The sequence below is a fragment of the Equus caballus genome, chromosome 16 (assembly GCF_041296265.1).
Source record: "Equus caballus isolate H_3958 breed thoroughbred chromosome 16, TB-T2T, whole genome shotgun sequence".
In the NCBI taxonomy this organism is placed as follows: domain Eukaryota; kingdom Metazoa; phylum Chordata; class Mammalia; order Perissodactyla; family Equidae; genus Equus; species Equus caballus.
The window spans coordinates 5,393,910-5,415,959 of record NC_091699.1 but is presented as its reverse complement, the minus strand read 5'-3'; the positions used below and the strand labels follow the sequence as shown (position 1 = coordinate 5,415,959).

Below are 22,050 nucleotides of genomic sequence, written 5' to 3'. Positions count from 1 at the left end.
TATTTACTAAAGAGGGCTTACAACTGTCGATATGTATCTCTCACAATTCTCTAAAGGACCCAAGAGCCACTCCTTTGAAATACGATCATTAAGACAGATAGAGACACTTTCTTTCAACTTCTGAGTGAGGATAGAATCCTAACTTTGATAACTGCAAAGTAACAAACAGTGGGTCTAATCACAGTTACACTGACCAACCTTTGTACTTTTTCACTTCTTTGACTCTACTGAGCCCCTGAACCCTCCTCCTTCATTCCCTCTTTAAAATTCTAAATTCACCTCTGTACAAATCTGAGCGCATCTCAGCTTCTGTGAGCCGTTACTGAATAAAATCTGCTTTCACCACTTTAACTAATTTCTGCTGCATTTGTCTTTGACAATAGTAAGTCTCTCAATTTATTTGCATCTTCTTTAATTACCCTAATCGGTATTTTATAATTTTCAGCATCAGATCCTGTACACATGTTCTTGAATATATGCCTGAATATTTCATGTTCTTCGGAGTGGTTTCAAATAATACAGCATTTTCAAGTTTATCATCTGCAGGTTCATCATTTGTTGTAGAAATAAAATTGTATTTTGTGTGTTGATCTTGTACTTGGTGAACTTTTTGCACTCATGTATTAGTTCTGATTTTTTTTTTTGTAGATTCCCAGAGTTTTTTTTACACAGACAACAATGAAACTAGGAATGGTTATATTTTTTCCTTTCTAAACTCTATGGCTTTTATTTCCTTTACTTCTGTTATTGCCAGAAGCTTCAGTATTTTGTTGAATAAGAATAGTGAAAGTGGTATTGCTTTCCTTGTTCCTTATTATGGGGAGAATCATTTAGTCTTCCCCTGTTAAGCATGATGTCAACTGTGCATTTTCTGTAGATGACCTTCAACAAGTGAAAGTAGTTTCCATCTATTTCAAACTTGCTAGAAAATTTTATGACAAACAGGAGTTGGATTTTATCAAATGTTTTCTCTACATCTCTTGCTTATTAACAAGTCTTGCCCTTAAATAGACAGCTAGTTATTTCTCTGGCAAAAATTGGTTTATCTGGGATTAGCAAAGAATAGCCATTTGGAGTGTGCAACCATGGCAAGCCATGCAGGAGCACCCAGCAAGGAAGAGAGGAGAAGCTCTTTTATCTCAGAGTGGGGAAAACTGTGGGGGCTATTGGACACAGTCTTGAGGGCAGTGGCTTTTCATCGGCAGAGTTGTGACAATATGTCCTTGGCTTAGTTTCTGACTGGTCAGGAAGAGAAAGTCTTTATTCTTCCTGTTGCACTGCGCTTTTGACGTAGGGCATGAGAACGCTCTCTATTAGCCTTCCAACACTATTTCAACTACGTTTCCGTTTATTGACTTTCACATGTCCCCATTTTGATTGCGATCTTTCTCTGAAAGCACTGTTGATCTGCAGTCAGATTTTTCCACTTTCAGTAGCCTCTCATCCCTCGATGCCAGGAAGGACCTTCTCTGGGAGTCATGTCCCAGGTTGGAGGAAAAACACACAGATTGGAAACCTATTGCGGCCACATTTGAGGAACACGGAGTGAGAGGAGGGAGAACTCTCTGGCACTTTTTACCTGAAGTTTGCATGTTATCAAGATCATAGGCATTGGAGATGATCTGAAGTGTCATGTCATCCTCAAAGGTTTGGCAGACAAACTTCCAAGAGACCTGGTCCAGACACCTTGGAAACCTTCGCATCAGATACTGTCTGCTTCCATTTGGAGAAATCTTTATTTTTAAGTCACCAAATGATATCCAGTTCCCCTCAGGGTTTGTGCTTTCTTCAGGTGTGTTGCATGAATCCAAGTCTTGAGTTTTGTGGCAAAAAGCTTGGCTAGCAGCACGCAATCGAGGAAAGTACTATCATCTTGGTTGAGTTTTGTTAGTTTGAAATTTTTGGTAAATTGTTCCTTGTTTTCAAGTTGTTAAATTTATGAGAATGGAGCTGTTTATGTTATTTTCAATGGCTGAAGAACCTGCAGTGATCTATCCCTCTAGTGTGTCTCAGGCCTTTGAGGGTGAAGAGGCTTCCCCAAAACTTCTTGAGGCAGAACCCTGTTTGCTGTTGGCCCCTAACATCTTGAGTGCATCTGGGTTGGGGAGGAGACAGAGACTTCCAAGAACAAGTTGGTTCTTCTTGAAGGAATGCTGAAGATCCCCAAAGTATGGTACTTTGACATACAAATTATTTGGAGCCAAAAGCAATCGAGAGCCAGCAGATGCAGGAAAAACTCTTGATCTCCACCTTGACTGCTTTAAATGAAGGATAGACTTCCTCTTTGGAAAGGAAATTTATGTTTATAAAGGAAATTTCCATTAGTAAAAGCATCTGCACCAGAAAGAGAATGACTCTTAGAGACTTTGTTTTTGAGGAAGATTAGCCCTGAGCTAACATTCCCCACCAACCCTCCTCTTTTTGCTTAAAAAGATTGGCCCTGAGCTAACATCCATGCTCATCCTCCTCTACTTTATACGTGGGATGCCTGCCACAGCATGGCTTGATAAGTGTTGTGTAGGTCCGCACCTGGGATCTGAACTGGTGAACCCCAGGCCATCAAAGAAGAATGTGTGAATTTAACCCGTGTGCCACCAGGCCAGCCCCTAGAGATTTTTTTTTTTTTTTTGAGGAAGATTAGCCCTGAGCTAACTGCTGCCAATCCTCCTCTTTTTGCTGAGGAAGACTGGCCCTGAGCTAGCATCCACGCCCATCTTCCTCTGCTTTATATGTGGGACACCTGCCACAGCATGGCGTGGCAAGTAGTGCCCTGTCTGCACCTTGGATCAGAACTGGGGAACCCCATGCCACCGAAGTGGAACATGCACACTTAACCAGTGAACCACCAGGCCAACCCCTAGAGAATTTTTTTAACTGAGAGATTTTTCTGCACAACAAGGCAAGTTTTATTTATTATACATTTTCTCCCCTCATCTTCCCATAATTTTTCTTCAGCCACTTCCTGCTGCTGTTCACCCAGATGGCTTCCTGCTTCCAAGCTCCCCCATGTGCACCCAGTGTGGACTGGACTTGCAACTGGCAGCTGGTGTGGAGATGCCTGCTCGAGGGCTGCAGAGCACCATCCTAAGTCTCATCCGCAGCATGACCTACCTGGCCAGCAATACTCAGGATCTGCCACCACTGCACAGGATTGGGGCAGCTGCACTGATGGTTCAGATTGTGGGCAGTACCCAGCCCAATTCCCACTCACTTTTGTTGACCACACGCCTGTGCTGTTTGCAGATGGATTTAAAAGATAAGTCATATCCTGTCATTAAAGTGGAACTGTTGGGCTGCCTTGAGGAATTTTTCAACACCTGTAAAACTAAAGAGAAGCTAGGAGAATTATCAGAAGAGTTCTACAAAAATGAACTACTATTGATTGAAATGTTGAATATACATGTCCCTGCAGTTGCTAAATTGAGATGTCTTTTAGACAGTTCTCCTAGGGAAGATTTACTAGACATTCTGACATCACTTATCCAAACAAGCAACAAAAATGCTCCAAATTCTAGATACTGTGACTCTGGAGGAACTGTCCAAGATGATGATACCACTCCTGGTGAAACAAATGCAAGAATTGAAATTGCTTTAAAAAAACAGAAAACTTGGGGCCAGCCTGGTGGCACAGTGGTTAGGTTTGCATGTTCTCCTTCAGTGGCCCAAGGTTCACCAGTTCAGATCCTGGGTGCAGACCTACGCACCACTCATCAAGCCATGCTGTGGCAGGAGTCCCACATATAAATTAGAGGAAGATGGGCATGGATGTTAGCACAAGGCCAGTCATCCTCAGTGAAAAGAGGAGGATTGGTGGCAGATGTTAATGAGGGCTAATCTTCCTAAAAATATAATAATAATAATAATAAAACAGAAAAAGCGAGAAAGATGATAATAAATGCATTATATGAATATGCCTCAATATGATTTCACACATCCTAGGTACTTTATTTTTTTTTTTATTTTTTGAGGAAGATTAGTCATGAGCTAACATCTGCTACCAATCGTCCTCTTTTTGCTGAGGAAGACTGGCCCTGAGCCAACCTTCGTGCCCATCTTCCTCCACTTTATATGTGGGATGCCTACCACAACATGGCTTGCCAAGCGATGCCCAGGATCCGAACCTGCAAACCCTGTGCTGCTGAAGCGGAACGTGGGCACTTAACTGCTACACCACCGGGCTGGCCCGCATCCTGGGTACTTTAAAAGACGAACATGAGGAAGAAGATAATTATGATATTGTCATGCTAGAAAAAAGGTGAGCATCCAATATGTCAGAAGAAGCCCATTAGGTCTGTGTCAAAAAGAGAAAAAGACTAAAAAGATGCTGCAAGCAATGCCAGAATATGTTCAGATTAGAAATTATTTAGAATTTATGGTGGAACTTTCTGGAACAAAAGTACAACTGACCATCCAGACATTCAAGAAGCCTAAATTCTTCTGAATAACAAGCATTTTGCCTTGAAAAATTGAAGGACAGAATTTTGGAATATTAGGCTGTCAAACAGCTGAAAACCAATCTGAAGGGCCCATTCTTTGCTTTGCTGACCCTCCTAGAGTTGGCAAAACAATGTGGGAAAGTCTGTGGCCAAGACTCTAGATCGAAATTTCCACAAGATTGTATTTGGATGAGAACGTGAATAGTCTGACATTTGAGGACACAGGCACACCTATGTTGGCAGTACACCTGGTCATACAATCAATGACTTGAAGACCATTGAGGTTAACAATCTGGTGTTTCTATTAGATGAGGTTGAAAAATTAGAAAAAATTGTGTCCAAGTGATCCTGCAGCAGCTCTGCTTGAGGTAGTGGATCATGAACAAAACCATAGCTTCACAAATCATTCTCTAAATGTGGGCTTTAACCTCTCCCAAGTTATTTTAATAACTATCGCCAATACGACTGCTACTACTCCACCTGTTCTCTTGGACAGATGAGGACATTCAGGTGCCAGGGTATACACAAGAGAAGATAGATTGCCAGCCAGCAATTGATCCCAAAGCAACTGGAACAACATGGGCTGAGTCCTCAGCAGATTCAGATCTCTCAGGTTACTCCTCTTCATATCTTCACCAGGTGTACCAGAGAGGCAGGGGGTCATTCTCTGGATAGCTGGTTTGGGGCCATTTGCCCAGCTGTTGCTGTGAAGGTGGGAAAAGAACAATATAAGGAAGTCAAGTTGGACCATTTTGATGTGAATGAGAAAGAAATTTACAGAGAAAACATCTTAGAAGACACAAAATCTGAATCTATCAATGACAGCAGTTACTTGGCCCTACCACCTGAAACGCCAATTTTGATTGATTTCTATGCTCCAAAAGACATCTTTGGGCTCCAGATATATAAAATGGGCATTTGAGTCAACCAGGAATGGCAATAAGTTTGGCTTGGACTCCCTTAGGTGGAGAAGTCATATTTGGGGAGGCAAGTTGAATGGATGGTGAAGGTCATTTAACTCTAACTGCTCAGCTAGGGGATATCATGAGAAGAGTCTGCCCATCTTGCTATTAGCAGGCTCTGCAGCAATGCCAAGAAATACCATCTGCCCTGTGCTTCTGGAATTTTTTATCTTAACAACACAGACATCCATGTGCATTTTCCAGCTGGAGCTGTCACAAAAGATAGACCCCCTGCTGGAGTTATCACAGTGACTTGTCTTGCCTCACCTTTTAGTGGGCTGCTTTTACATTCAAATGTAGTTATGCCTGGAGAAATTTCAGAGGGGTCTTGATCTTCCAGTGAATTAAGGAAAAAGTGCTGGCAGCACACAGAGCAGGATAGAAGTGAATCATCATTTCTCAGAGGAATGAAAAAGACCTTGAAGAAATCCCAGGTGACATACGATAGCATTGAAGTTTTGTCACAGCAAACTGCCTGGATGAAGCTTTTGATGCTGTCTTTACTGTCAAGACCTACCTGCTCTCTTAAATAGTGTTTTGTAGGCCCAAATCTCAACTTTACAGAATTTTCAGTTATGACGTGCCAACAGCACTGACAAAATTGATTTTATTCACAGCAGTAGGGGTAAGTAAACTGTCTCTAATTTGTGAACACAATCACAAGAATGATTATGAACCTCACTCAAGTGGCAGTTAGTGTTTATTAGAGAAACATTAATTTAATAAATTGGTAAAAATTGAAAAAAATCTGAATCATCTGGCTACCTTCTTGAGTCTTATATTTTATGAAATTCAAGCCATAGTTAAATTACTGTGTAATCAATTTATTTTCTTTTGTTAATTTGTCTCACGCAAACTTAATCTTCAGAGCAGCCACAGAACCTAAAAACCTAGGAGGAAGTCATTTTGTCCCCTCCAGTGGGCAAAGTCCCTCTTGCTGCTGCCCAGCAGGCTTGGTACCTCCAGGGGAAGGAGGAAAGTCTCATGGGTGACAGGGAAGGAGAATCTTCTCTTTGTTTCCTTTGTTAGTGACACTTTCCAAAGACCCCCTTGGGAGTGTTGCTGTGCTAATTTGGAACAATTCCTAAGACTCATTGCATCTGGAGGGGGACAAGCCTACCTGGGCTGAGTTCTGTTGGCAGATCAGGATCTGAGATTACTGAATCTGGGTCTCCTTCTAAAGTTGGGGGATAAGACACCCTGTCACTGTGTTGTTCCTCCAGTCCTGAAGTCCCAAGTCAGTTTGCCTTCTTCTTACCACCTTTCAGAGTTCTCACTAAATTTCTTCTTTTATGATTGTCCAGGTTTTATGGTTGAACTTAGCAGAGAGGACCATCTTGTCTCTGTGTTTGTTATGCATTTATAGGTTATTTTGTACTTTTCTGCATAGAGGTCCAGGTCATTTCTTGGTAACCTTTTTTAGTTTATCTTTCCTTATTTCTATTGTAAATCAAGTCTACTCATCTATTATATGCTGTGGCTACTGTTTGCTACATGAAAGCTACTGACTTTTGCACGTTAGTTTGACATCCTGCTACGTCATTGGATGTTTTACCTGTTGGCATTAGTTTTCACATTGATTCTCTGTGATTTGCCATGTTTAATATCACATCATTTTTAAATGGAGCACATATAGGAGAGTTCGCCAGCCAAGGGGAAGCAGGCCTGTCATAAGGAGTCACATACAGTTCACACCTTCCTCTGTTTCCTTCACTTGTCCTCTGTGGTGTTTTTACACCCTTCAAGAGAAGGCTGAGCAGTTGCTGCGTACAATTCATTCTTTCATGGAAGAGGGGCACAGTCAATTACTTCTTGAGCCAGGAGGGCCACGTTTGTATGGAAAAGGGAGAGCCCTCCACTAAGTCCCTGGGGGATGGGAGGGAAGGGGTCTGGCAAGGGGTGGCCCAGAAGATTGTGCAGGTGGCTATGGTTGCTGACTGAATACTGTGCTTATAGCGAGTTTGAACCAGACTGGAACAGCTGGCTTGCAAAGATCCAACAACAGGAAAATCCCCCCACCTATGTATCACCTTTCTCCCCCACTTCCCATTATGCCTTAGTTGATTTCATAGCCAGATTATAAGGAAGACAGAGTTGTAGTCTGCAGAATGGACTTTGAAGCAGTGTCTCCTGCTTGTTATCATACTATCTTTGTCCTGTGATGTGAGAGAGGCCAGGACAACCAGATGTTAAGCTGCTACGTGAGGTCAGAGAGCCTGTGTGGGGGGTTAGGGTCTGCCTTCTCCACTGTCTCTGTTTGGGTGTGTTTCTGAGACTAGTTTTTAAGTTGATTATGGGAGTGAAGCTTATATAAGATGCTTACCACCCTGCATTCACCCTCCCCTCAAAACTTGAGGGAATCTTTGGTTCTTCAGAGAAGCTTTGAGGAAGAGTGAAACAAGACCATAGACAAGATTTGCATTTGGAGCTGTGCTGGAGTATACACTGAATAGTTTCCAGGTTTGTGGTGAGTTCTCCTTCCTTAGCATAGGAAAGAACTTGTCTAGTGTCCCGGCATATTTGGGGCCGTTATCACCAGCTTCCCCTGGTGAGCGATCAGAGAGACCTTCTCCTTATGACCCAGACATTCCCAGCTCTGAACTGTTTCTACAGTAGGCCCCAAAGCAGCAAATTGTTGACATTGCAGAATTTCTGCATTCCACAGTTTCCCTGTCTGCACGTCTACCTTGTACTGGGGGCTGTGATCTTTTCCAACCTGTCAAAGGATGCTTTCCTTGGTGTAAGTCCATTCAGCTGCTATAACAAAAATTCGCAGACTGGGTGGCTTAAATAACAAAAATTTACTTCTCACGGTTTTGGGTGCTAAAACTACAAGATCAGGTCCTGCAGATCTGATGTCTGGTGAGGGTTCATCGATGACCATAGTCTTGTGTCCTCACATGGTGGAAGGGGTAAGGGAGCTTTCTGGCATCTCATTTACAACAACATTAATCCCTTTTAAGAGTTGCCTCCTTATGACATAATCATCTACAAAAGTGCCTAGTGTCTCCCAATAGCATTATATTGGCAGCTAAGATTTCAACATATTCATTTGAGGGGATACAGATATCCAGTCCACAGCATTTAGTTCAACCAAAGGGCTCAGATTTGGGCAGAATCTCCACACGTGAATGGAGTACATTAGCAGGTATTCACACGTGCATGCATGATCGCCCCTCTTTTTGCCACAAAAATAATTCCATCTGTGGCATTTTCCTTTAATAGTCTTCATTTTTTCCCAGCATGGAAGAACTGTCATTCTAAACCTAAAGAAGGAACTTCCACCCCAGAGTGAACCTCACAAGGCAGTATGCCAGAGTGTGACCAGTGAGAAGAGGGGCATGAATGAGCCCAAACTACCAAGTTGAATTAAAATCCCTACAGAGAAGACTGGTTCAGAAGTCGGGGCTTAGTAACACAATTGGACTCCATTTCCTGTCTCACCCCCTCCCCACCACCATCTCTTTTTCAGGTCATGGTGTCTGTCCCAGGTAGGCCGAGTGATGTTTATGATGGGCTTCATGGTGCTGGCAGAGAGCTGAAGATGAGGAGGTTTTCCCTCAATATGTAAGTGCATATTAACATAATTATTGCAATCAGCAGCAATAACAACTAAGACAACATATTCAAAGTCAAAACACAAAAGACATAACGGAAGAAAATATATACAACATATGTGATGGAAAAAGGGTTGGTATAAAGAACAAGCCTTTTAAAACTCCAAAAAATTCAATAGGAAAAGATGAATAACTAAATAAATAGGAAAAGAGAAATGGATGTGAACATGCAATTCACAGAAGAGGAAGATCAAATTCTAAAAGCATGTCAAGCTCACTAGAGGTCAAGGTGATGCAAATGTGAACAAACAAGGAGGGATTCAAGTATGCCCACACATTACTTCGGCAGCAATTAAAATTCTAACACTGCTGGAGTTTGTGTAAATTGGAGAGAACTATTTTGGTGAATAATTTGCCTCAAGACTTGATACCTTGTGTACCAGATTCGACTTTTTAGTTTAATACAAGGAATAGTCCAAAACGTGCAATGGAATGTTCTATAAAATTGATAATCACAAACAGAGCAGCATTAATGAACCTAAACGAAGAACATGAACTTGAAGTTGAGTATTAAAATCAAAATATAAAAGAATATTTTATTGCCATAACATTTATCAGAAATCTCCAAACGTGAAACTAAGCGGCACACAGTTTAGCAGGATATCTTGTAATCTGTATTGATGTTCTAGGTGATGATAAGCAAAAAGAACCATATTGGAGGCTAACAATGGGGTTACTTTGGAGTATTATTTTAACTTTGGGTTTATGCTTTTATTCTTCTGGATATATTATCAAAAGTGAAATTGCTGAATTATGATGTAGTTCTATTTTTAATTTTTTGAGAATCCTCCATACTGTTTTTCACAGTGGCTGCACCAATTTACAATCTCACCAAGAGGGCACAGGCACTCCTATTTCTCCACTTCCGGGTCAATATCTCTTAACTGTTGTCTTTTTGACCGTGGTCATTCTAACAGGCATGAGATAATATCTCATTGTGATTTTCATTTGCATCTTCCTAATAACAAGTGAGGTTCAGCATATTTTTATGTACGTTGGCCTTTCATATATCTTCTTGGGACAAATGTTTATTCAGATCCCTTGCCCACTTTTTAATTTCATTGTTTGTTGCCACTGAGTTGTATGAGTTTTTATGTTTTGGATATTAATCCTTTATCAGACACATGGTTTGCAAATATCTTTTCCAATTCCAAGTGTCGTCTTTTCACTTGGTTGATGGTTTCTTTTGCCATGCAAAAGCTTTTTTGTTTGATGTAGTCCCACTTGTTTATTTTTTATTTTGTTCCTGTGCTTTATGTGTCAAAAAAAATCCATATACAAAAGTTTATTGCAAGATCCGTGTCAAGGAGCTTTATTCCTAAGTTTTCTTCTAGGAATTTCATTGTTTCAGGTCCTACATTTAAGTCTAATCCATTTCAAGTTAATTTTTGCAAGTGGTGTAAGATATGAGCTCAGTTCCATTCTTTTAAATGTGAATATGCAATCATCCCAGCACCATTGATTGAAGAGACTGTCTTTTCACCATGGAGCATTCTTAGCTCCCTTGTCAGATATTAGTTGACCACACAAGCTTGGGTGTATTTCTGGGCTCTCAATGCTCTTCTATTCGTCTGTTTTTATGCCAGTATTATAATATTTTGGTGACTATAGCTTTGTACTATATCTTGAAATCTGGAACTGAGATTCTCCCAGCTTTGGTCTTCTTTCTCAGAATTTCTTTGGCTACTTGGGGTCTTTGGTCATTCCATATCAACTTTAGGAGTATTATTTCTATTTCTGTAAAAATCGCCATTAGAAACTTGATAGTGATTCCAATGAATCTATAGATAACTTTTGATAATATTGACATTTTAACAATATTAATTCTTCCGATGCATGAACACAGAATACCTTTCCACTTGCTTTCTTTGATTTCCTTCATCAATGTTTTGTAGTTTTCAGCAGAGATCTTTCACCTTCTTAGTTAAATTTGTTCTTGAGTATTTTATTGTTTTCGATGCTGTTGTGAATTGGATCAATGTCTTTATTTCTTTTTCAGAAATTTTACTGTTAGCGTAAGAAATGCTACTGATTTTTGTATATTAACTTTGTATCCTATAACTTTGCTCAATTTATTGATTAGATTTAACAGATTTTTGGTTGGATCTTTAAAATATTCTCTATATAAAATCATGTCATCTGCAAATAGGAACAATTTTATTTCGTTCTTTCCAATTCTAATAATTTTTGTGTCTTCTTCTTGCCTGATTGCTCTAGCTAGGATTTCCAGTACTCTGTTGAATAGGAGTGGTGAGAGTGAGCACTCTGGTCCTGTTTCTAATCTTAGAGAAAAATCTTTCACCCTTTTGCTATTGAGTATGATGTTAGCTGTGGACTTGTCATATATGACCTTTAATATGTTGAGATATGTTCCATGTTTAAATTGTTGAGTTTTTATTATGAATGGATGCTAAATTTTGTCAAATGCTTTTTCTGTGTCTATTGAGATGATTACAGGATTCTTTTCTTTCATTCTATTAATGTGATGCACCACATTGATTGCTTTGCATATGTTGAAACGCTCTTGCATCCCAGCGGTAAACCCAACTTTAACACGGTGAATGATGTTTTTAATGTGCTGCTGGATTCAATTTGCTAGTATTTTATTGATAATTCATGCATCAATATTCATCAGGGATAGTGGCTTGTAATTTTCTTTTCTAGCAATATCTATTTCTGGTTTTGGTATCAGGTTAATGTTGACCTTGTGAAATGAGTTTGAGAGTGTTTACTTCTCTTCAGTTTTGGGGAAGAATTTGAGAAGGATTTTTTTAAAGTTTGGTACAATTCACCAGTGAAACTATCTGATCCTGGGCTTTTCTTTGCTGGGAGATTTTTGAGTACTGGTTCAATGTCCTCACTAGTAATTGGTTTATTCAGATTTTTTACTTCTTCCTGATTCGTTCTTGGCAAGCTGTATGTTTCTAAGAATTTTTTTATTTCTTCTAGGTTGTCCAGTTTGTTCACATATAGATATTCATAGTAGCCTGTTTTGATCCTTTGAATGTCTGTGGTATCAGTTGTAACGTCTTCTCTTTTAATTCTGATTTTGGTTATCTGAGCCTTTTTCTTTCTTGGTGAATCTAGGTTAACTCCTTTTTAATTTATAATTTTCTTGATTTGGGTTCTTTCTCTTTTCTCCTTGGTTAATCTAGCTAAGAGTTTGTTTATCTTTTTAAAGAATCAACTCAGTTTGGTTAATCTTTTCTATTGTTTTTCTGTTCTCTTTAATTTATTTCTACTCTAATCTTTATGATTTTCTTTTTTTTCTGCTAACTTTGGGCTCAATTTGTTCTTTTTCTTGTTCCTAAAGATGTAGAATTAGGTCATTTATTTGGAATCTTTCTTGCTTCTTAATGTAGGTGCTCATTGCTTTGAAGTTCCCTCTTAGAACTCTTTTTGCTGCTTCCCATAAATTCTGGCATGTTGTGTTTCCATTTTCATTTGTCTCAAGAAACTTTTTAGTTTCCTCTTTGATTTCTCTTTTGATCCATTGGTTCTTGAGGATAATGTTATCTAACTTCCATGTGATTTTGGATTTTCCTGTTTTCCTCTCGTTTTGATTGCTGGTTTCTTGCCACTGTGGTCAGAGAAGATAGTTGGATGATTGCAATCTTCCTAAATTTACTATGACTTATTTTGTGGCCTAACATACGATATGTTGAAAAATATTTCACATGAGCTTGAGAAAATGTGTATTTTCCTGTTGCTGGACAGAATGTTCATTATATGTTTGTTAGGTCCATTTGATGTATAGTGTTGCTCAAATTTACTGTTTTCTTATTGATTCTGTCTGAATGATCCATCTGTTGTTGAGAATGTGGTATTAGAGTCCCCAATAATTATTGTATTGCTGTTTCTTTCTCTTTTTAGGTCTGTTAGTTTTTGTTTTATATATTTAGCTACTCAGATCTTGGGTGCATAAATATTTACAATTGTTATATTTTCTTGATGTGTTGATCCCTTTATCATTATGTAATAATCTTCTCTCTTTTTATCATGTTTAGTTTAAAGTCTACTTTGTGATAAGTATAGCTACCACTTCTTTTTTTGTTTAACTTTTGCTGAAATGTCTTTTCTCATCCCTTCACTCTCAGCCTATGTGTGTCCTTAGAATTATAATGAGTGTTTTGTAGGCAGCATATCACTGGGTCTTGTTTTTATCCATTCACCCATTCTTTATCTTTTGATTGAAGAGTTTAATTTGATTAAATTTTAAGTAATTATATATAGGTAGGACTTACTATTGCTATTTTATTAATTGTTTTCTGGCTGTTTTATATATCCATTATTCCTTGTTTCTCTTCCTTTTCCTGCTGTCCTTTTTTTTGTGTTTTCATGTTTTTGGTAACTGTATGCTTTGACTTTTTATCATGTTCTTTTGAAGAATTACTATGAGATTTTTCTTTGTGATTACCATGAGGCTTACATAAAATACCTTAAACTTATAACATCCTATTTTGAACTGTTAACAATTTAACATCAATATGTTTTACATTCTTTATATTTTGGTTTCTTCTCCTCCTCAAATTTTAGATTTTTACTGCTACAATTGAAATTTTTTTAGTATTGTGTAACTAATGACAGATTATTGAATTTTTGGTTATTTTTGCCATGTTGACTTTTTTACCTTGTAAACTAGAGTTGTGAGTTATACACCACTATTACCATATTGCAGATGTAACTATGGCTATACATTTACCATTGCCAGGGAGATTTGTGCTACTTTTTTGAGTTTTAATGACTTTTTTTCTTTTGAGGAAGATTACCCCTGAGATAACTACTGCCGATCTTCCTCTTTTTGCTGAGGAAGACTGGCCCTGAGCTAACATCCATACCCATCTTCCTCTACTTTATATGTGGGACGCCTGCCACAGCACGGCTTGACAAGCAATGTATAGGTCCGCAACTGGGATCCTATCTGGCAAACCCCAGGCTGCTGAAGCAGAACATGTGAACTTAACTGCGGCACCACTGGGCTGCCCCCTAGTAGTTGCATTTTTAATTTTTTAAGGAAACTTCATAGTGTTTCCCATAATGGCTGATCAATTACATTCCCAGCAACAGTGTTCAAGTGGTCACTTTTGTCTAGATCTTCATCAATATGATGTATTTTGACTTTTTGATAGTAGCCATCTTAACAGATTTGAAGTGATGTCTAATTGTGGTTTGGACTTTCATTTTCCCTATGATTGGTGAAATTTAGCATCTTTTCACATGTCTGTTCACCTTTTGTGTATCTTCCTTGGAAAAATGTCTATTTATGTCTTTTGAGTGTTTTTTAATCAGGTTATTTATTTATTTACTTAACTTTTGAGTTGTATGAGCTTCTTATATATTTTGGATAGTAATCTCTTATGGTATATATGATTCACAAATATTTTCTCCCATTCAATAGATTACCTTTTTATTTGTTGATTGTTTCTTTTGCCATGCAGAAACTTTTCACTTTGATGTAGTTCCATTTGTTTATATTTTTCTGTTTTTGCCTATACTTTTTGTGTCAAAACCACAAGGTCATGGCCAAGAACAATGTCAAGGAGTTTTTCTCTGTTTTCATCTAAGAGTTGTTAGCTTCAAGTCTTACTTGTAAGTCTTTAATCCATTTTGAGTTGATTTTTGTACATGGTATAATATGGAGTCTAATTTCATTCTTTTACATGCAGATATTGTGTTTTCTCAACATCATTTATTGCAGTGACAATCCCTTCCCCACTGTGTATTCTTAGTGCCTTTTGTTTTTCAAAGATTGGCACCTGAGCTGACATCTGTTGCCAATCTTCTTTTTTTCTCCCCAAATCCCCCAGTACATAGTTGTATATTCTAGTTGTAGGTCCCCTGGTTGTGCTATATGGGATGCCACCTCAGCATGGCCTGATGAGTGGTGCTAGGTCTGCACCCAGGATCTGAACTGGCACAACCCTGAGCCACCAAAGCTTAATGACTCGGCCATGGGGCCAGCCCCTTCTTAGTGCCTTTGTAAAAACGTCAGTCAGGTTTCTTTCTGTTCTCTTTTTCTTTTTTAGTGGCCTATGTCTTTTTTATGCCATTACCATATGGTTTTGATTACTATATCTTTGTGACACAGCTTGAAATCAGCTTTGTTCTTGATCAAGTTTGCTGTAGCTATTTGGGGTCTTATGGGTTCCATGCAAGTTTTAAGATTTTTTTCTATTTCTTGGAAAAATTCCATTGGATGTTGATAAGCATTGCTTGGAATCTGTAGACCATTTAGGGTATAACGGACATTATAACAGCATCGATTCTTTCCGTGCTTGAGCACAAGATACCTTTCAGCTTATTTGAGTCTTCTTTAGTTTCTTTTACCAATATTTCATAGTTTTCAGTGTACAGATTTTCACCTCCTTTAGTAAATTTATTCCTAAATATTTTATTCTTTTTGATGCTATTGTAAATGAGATCTTAATTTCTTTTTCAGGTAGTATATTGTTCGTGTATAGAAATGTAACTTATTTTTGCATATTAATTTTATATCCTGCAACCTTATTGAATTCATTTATTGGTTTTAACAGTTTTCTGTGGAGTCTTTAGGGTTTACTATATGTAATATCATGTCAACTACAAACAGAGAAAATTTTACTTCATCCTTTCTCATTCAGATGCCTTTTATTTATTTTTCTTTCCTAATTTCTTTGGCTAGGATTTTAGTACTATGTTAATTAGAAGTGGCAAGAGTGGCACCCTTGTCTTGTTCTTAATCTCAGAGAGAGAGTGTTCAGCTTTTTCTGTTGAGTATGATGTTAGCTGTGGGCTTGTGATGCATAGTCTCTATTATGTTGAATTGCATTCTTTCTATATCTAGTTTGAGAGGTCTTTTTTCAGTTTTATTGAGATATAATTAACATACATCACTGTATGAGTTTCAGGTGTACAGCATAAATGTTTGATTCACATATATTGAGAAGTGATTACCACAATAAATTTAGCTAATGTTCATTATCTCATACAGATACAATAAAAATACATGGAAATAAAATAATATTTTTTTCTCGTAGTGATAACTCAGAATTTACTCTCTTAACAACATTCATATATATCATACAGCAGTGGGAAGTATAGTTATCATGTTTGATCCTGAAATGATGTTAAGTGTTTTTCACATACTTTCTCTGTATCTATGGGAATGATTGTATGATTTTTATTCTTCATTTTGTTAATGTCACATTTATTGATTTACACATATTGAAACATCCTTGCATCGCAGGGATATGTCCTACTTGATTATGGTATATGATCCTCTTAATACGCTGTTGAATTCAGTTTGCTAATTTTTGTTTGAGACTTTTTGCATCTATGTTTATCAGCAATATTAGCCTGTAATTTTCTTTTCTTCTAGTGTCCTAATCGGGCTTTGCTATCAGGATAATTCTGGTCTTATAAAATGAGTTCGGAAGTGCTCCTTTCTCTTCCATTTTTTGAAACAGTTTGAGAAGGATTGGTGTTAATTCTTCTTTAATTGTTTAGTCGGATTCACAAGTGAAGCCATCTGATCCTGGACTTTCATTTGTTGGAGGATCTTTGATTACTAATTCAATCTTCTTCCTTGATATTAGTCTGTTTGGATTTTCTACTTCTTTTTATTTCTACTTTTTTGTTCAATTCATTTAAACTAGACAAAAACAAACAGCAATTTAACTATTTCTCCCATCTCCTTCCTCCCACCCCTGGCAACCACCAGTCTGGTCTCTGTATCCATGAGCTTGTATCTATCTATCTATCTATCTATCTATAGTATGTAGCATACATATCTAGCATACATATTATAGAGTATATACATGGTGTATAGTACATAGTGTGTATAAATAGTGTGTGTTTGTATAGATATATTCCACATATAAGAGAGATCCTACAGTATTTGTCTTTCTCTGTCTGACTTATTGTATTTAGCATAATGTTCTCAGGGTCCAACAACATGGTCACAAAGGGCAAGATTTCACTCTTTTTTTATGGCTGAATAATATTACATTGTATATGTAGGTATCATTTCTGTTTCTTCATGACAGTCTTGGTAGATTTTACATTTCTAGAAATTCATCCATTTCTTCCAGATCATCTAAATTGTTAGCATATAGTTGTTCATAATAATATGTAATGGGTCTTTTTATTTCTGTGGTATCATTTGTAATGTGTAATCTTTCATTTTTGATTGTATTTTTTGACCCCTCTTTCTTTTTTTTCTTGATTAGTCCAGCCAAATTTTTGCCAATTTTGTTTACCTTAAAACAAAGCATTTCTCAGGTTAATTCATCTCTTTTATTGTTTTTAGTCTCAGTTTTATTTATTTCTACTACAAACTTAGGACTTAATCTATTCTTTTACTAGTTCTTTGGAAACTTCAAGGTTAGGTTGTTTATTTAAGGTTTTTTTTAATGCAGACATTAGCTCCTATAAAATTTCTCTTATTAACTATTTTCATTCCATCTCAAAAGTTTAGTATGTTGAAGCGTAGTTTGAGATTTTTAAATTTATTCTATAAATTTATTATATTAAGCCGAATAATTTCAACTAAAGCTTGCATGGTAATAACTTTATATTAGTCAACATTCTCTTTCACCAGTCCCCTCTTTTCTAGTGTTAAAAAATATACAAGATGTTTCCATTTCCAACATAAAAACAAATTAATTAAAAATGGTCTAAGTTTTTGGAATTGTTACATTCAATGACTTGAATGAATCTCCAGACAATTATGCTCAGTGAAAAAAAGCCAATCCTGAAAAATTATATAGTGTATAAAACTCCTCTCATATAATATTTATGTAATATACATAAATTCATGTAATTCATGATGGAATTATAGAGTTGAGAATAAATTAATGATTTCCACGAATTAGGGGAGGGTGTGTTGGTATGGCAGTAAATGGCAAACTGATGGACTCTCATGGTAATGAACCTGATCTATATCTTGACCACAGTGGAGGACACTCTAACCTACATTCATAATAAACTTACATAGAACTACATGCACACACCTACACACATACTTTTGAGAAAAGTAAAACTAGGAAAATCTGAGAAATATTGATAAATTTTATCAATGTCTCTGTGCTGGTTATAATTATTGTACTTTAGTTTTGTAAGATGTCATCCTTGAGGAAAGATGGGTAAAAGTTACTTAGTATCTCTCTGCATTATATCTTACAATAGCATATGACTCTAAGATTATCTCTCAAAAGAAAAGAATTTAAATTAAACAACAACAACAAATCAAGTATTTATACATACAACATGGGTGAATCTCAAAAACATGTAGAATGACAGAATTCTTACTCAAAACTGGATGCCATAGAACTCCACTAGTATAAACGTCCAGAAAACAAACTAATCCAAGGTGGTAAAAAGTCAGAACAATGTTGAAGCTTCTGGGGTTTGGGGCAAGGATTAACGGGAATGGGCATAGGAGGTAGAAATTTTCTGCAGGATAAATTCAACACACTACGTGGGTGTATGCATTTGCCAGAATTCATTGAGTGGTACACTTAAATTTGTGTATCTGACTGTATTTAATTAAAAATATAGCATATGTAGTTTTACATACCAATTTTTTTAATTGAAAATATAGATATGAAATTTAAAAATAAGCAAACAACTCTAGTTAGTTAATATTATATATCTATCCTCAGATGTTCAGGGGCTAAAGTGCACCAGTGTCTGAAATTCACTTTGAAACAAATAAAATAAATAAATAAAATGGAGTAAATGGAGAAAGGCATTCATAAATATATAGATATGTGATAAAACAAATAAAAAACAGTTAAATGAAGATAGAAATATGAGCATTGACTGTATATAAGTCTTTCAACTTATTCATTTATAAAATAATTTTCATACTCCAATGTTGGGAGAAAAACAAAAATATCAAAGAATATATAAAAACGAAAGATGTAGCAACGTGGGCGGGTCGGGCGGGCTGCGGAGAGGCGGGCCGGGCACGGAGCAGGGGAGAGGCCCGCGGCGGAGGCGGAGACTGGCCCTCGCGGCTCGGCCCCCGCATCGGAGCAGGCCTGGCTGCATTCCCCCGGCCGTCGCGCTGGTCAGCGAGGCCCAGGCCGCCCGCGGCGGCGCGGGGAGCGATTGTTACTTTTAGCTGATGGTTGCTTATCGAACAGCCCACATGGAGATGAGCTTCATCGCTGCAGAAAGTGCTGTTGGACAGCGCTGATCTGGACCTCTGTCTTAGCCGTGGTTGTGGATGTCATGTTCTTGAAATCATGAATCCTGTTTATAGCCCTGGTTCTTCTGGGGTTCCCTATGCAAATGCCAAAGGAATTGGTTATCCAGCTGGTTTCCCCATGGGCTACGCAGCAGCGGCTCCCACCTACTCCCCCAACGTGTACCCTGGAGCGAACCCCACCTTCCAAACAGGTTACACTCCTGGCACACCTTACAAAGTGTCCTGTTCCCCCACCAGTGGGGCAGTGCCACCATACTCCTCCTCCCCCAACCCCTACCAGACCGCCGTGTACCCCGTGCGAAGTGCCTACCCCCAGCAGAGCCCATACGCACAGCAAGGCACATACTGCACACAACCCCTGTACGCAGCACCTCCTCACGTCGTCCACCACACCACGGTGGTGCAACCCAATGGCATGCCGATGGCGGTGTACCCTGCACCTATCCCTCCACCTACAGGCAACGGGGTCACCATGGGCATGGTGGCTGGGACCACTATGGCGATGTCAGCAGGTACCCTGCTGACTGCCCACTCCCCAACTCCTGTCGCCCCTCACCGAGTCAAGGTGCCCACATATCCGGCCCCCGGAACACCCACCTACAGCTACGTGCCCCCTCCGTGGTGATCACCCTGCAAATGTTTGAGGATGGAGCTGTGCGTTCACATAATGGAGGTTCCACAGCTGGTGCTGCAGGCCTGGCGCCTCCAGCCCGGACTTTCTTCCTAATGCTCTGACACTTAGCTAGCACTCCTGCGGCCCACCCAGCAGGTCCCAGCGCCATGATTCTCCAGCTGACTCTGGGTTGTTCTTACAGAAAATCCTGTTTTGTGGGTTGCCTGGCAATTTTTTAGCTAACTATAAGGATAAAAAGGGAGTATTAATCTATTCAGAATCATATCTAGTTGAATGCATGTTTAAAAAAACAAACACAAAAACAAAGCTTGCTCAATCTACCTGCAGTGACTGATGCAAACCCATCATATGCAAAATCCAAAGGAATGGAAAGTGTTTTACAGCTTGTATCCCTAATGCACTGTTGTAACGTATGCAAAGTCTTAAAGTTGTAAGTGTTAAAGTGAATTTCTTCATAGAGCAAAACAACAACAACAACAACAACAAAAGATGTAAAGATTTTGAATAACTCAGCTACACAAATACACAATTTATTAAGTGACTATTGATTACAACCCATAAATAAGTTAAAATAGATTAAATATTTATAAGGAAAAAATAAGAAAGAATTATGCATTTAGAAATTGAGAACAAGTCTTCTAAATTGCTATAGGTTTAGGAAGATGTAAAAAGAAATATATCAAGATGTATGAAAAAGAAGGAGATACTTTTCAAACTTGTAGGATATGACTGAAGACATATTGTAGAAGGGACATAAATTGTGGCCTGCATTTAATATTTAGTCACAGAAATACATTTACAGGAATGTTAGGCAATATATCTGGGGAATTAAGAGATATCTGAGAAAAACAAACTAAAAATAAAGTAAAACAAAAGTCTTGTGCCATATAAAAAATGATTAATTTACCATAAAGTAAAATTTAAAACAAACAGTAAACAGGTTCTGGAAGTTAAGGATGAAGATTTTATAAGAAACACAAAGGGAAAAAAAGTATAAGGAAAACTGGATGAAAATGCTAGATACAAAAATTAATTGTTAAAGAATATATAACTAACAAAAGTGCTAATTAACAGAACAGACATAACCAGTTACTGATTATTCTGCTGAATTGTCACATAGTGTAACCCTCTCAGACAACATCCAGATAAACAAATTGCTTTAACATAATAAGCATCACCAAAATAAAGTAAAAGTAAATACACAGGAGGAGATATTTGAAGAAATAATGAAATTTTTTTCCCATTTGAAGCAAGATTATATTTCCCCCTCAAAATTGATATGCAATGCCAAACATAATATAGTAAAAAAAAAAATCTACACATGGGCATATTTGTAAAGTTTAAGACCATGAAAGGTAAAGAGAAAATTCTAACCTTTCTCAAAAGAATGCCTTACAAAACAAAATAATTATGGTCTCATCTGACTATTCCGTGGCAACACTGATATATTTTATCCTCAATTTTGCAATAAGGAAACTAAAGCTTCAGTTATTTTCCCAAAAATACAGCAAATGGGATAGCCAGTCAATGTTGTCAGAATTTATTCCTAAGTAGTTGGATCCTGAGTTTCCTATACTCATCACCATGTACACTTGTGTGTGCTGCTCTATATACATGACTTTCTTTTATCCCTCAACTAGTATCTACCCAGTTGAATGCAAGTACAATATGGCAAGCAACGTCCTCAGCACTTTGGATGCATCAGTGAAGAACAAAGACAAAAATGCTTATGGGTGCATTATATTTTAGGTTGAGTGCATGTGTGTGTGGGAAAGGCAGATACTAAACGTAAACATAATAAATAGGTAAATTCTATTGTATGTTAGAAGATCATCAGTGCTACAGTGAAAGGAAAAGTGGGACAAAAGTGAGGCCAATCAAGAGTGACAGTGGTGATAGTGGGGAGCTCATGCTAGGCCCCACTGAGTAGCTAACTTTGGAGCACAGACTGGAAAGAAATGAGGGAATTCACCCCATAGATTCTTGGAGAAAGAGCAGTCTAGTAAGAGAAACCTCCAAGTGCACCAGCCCTCAGGCATGACTGTGGACAGTGTGTTCTAGAATCACACGGATGCCTGTTTGGTTGGAAGGAAGAGGAGAAGGTGAGAGCAGTGAGAGATGAGGTCAGATGGTAAGTAGGAACTACACTGGTAGGGTCCTGGAGGCCTTCATGGGGACCATGGCTTTGGCTCCAAGGTTGCTGGGAAGC

At 38.1% G+C, this 22,050-nt stretch overlaps 1 protein-coding gene and 1 pseudogene across 1 annotated transcript; both read left to right on the top strand.

The window, feature by feature from the left end:
* The first annotated feature begins 2,750 nt into the window (after positions 1-2,750).
* LOC100146467 (lon protease homolog 2, peroxisomal-like) lies at positions 2,751-6,017 on the top strand (annotated as a pseudogene).
* Positions 6,018-19,144: 13,127 nt separating this feature from the next.
* LOC138918170 (myelin-associated neurite-outgrowth inhibitor-like) lies at positions 19,145-19,935 on the top strand. Its single transcript, XM_070238373.1, has one exon. The coding sequence runs from the start codon at positions 19,245-19,247 to the stop codon at positions 19,830-19,832; it is 588 nt and encodes a 195-aa protein (XP_070094474.1). The 5' UTR covers positions 19,145-19,244; the 3' UTR covers positions 19,833-19,935.
* Positions 19,936-22,050: the final 2,115 nt, after the last annotated feature.

Excerpts from the sequence above, each read along its gene's own strand:
- LOC138918170 (XM_070238373.1), top strand. The coding sequence starts at position 19,245 with ATGAATCCTGTTTATAGCCCTGGTTCTTCTGGGGTTCCCTATGCAAAT.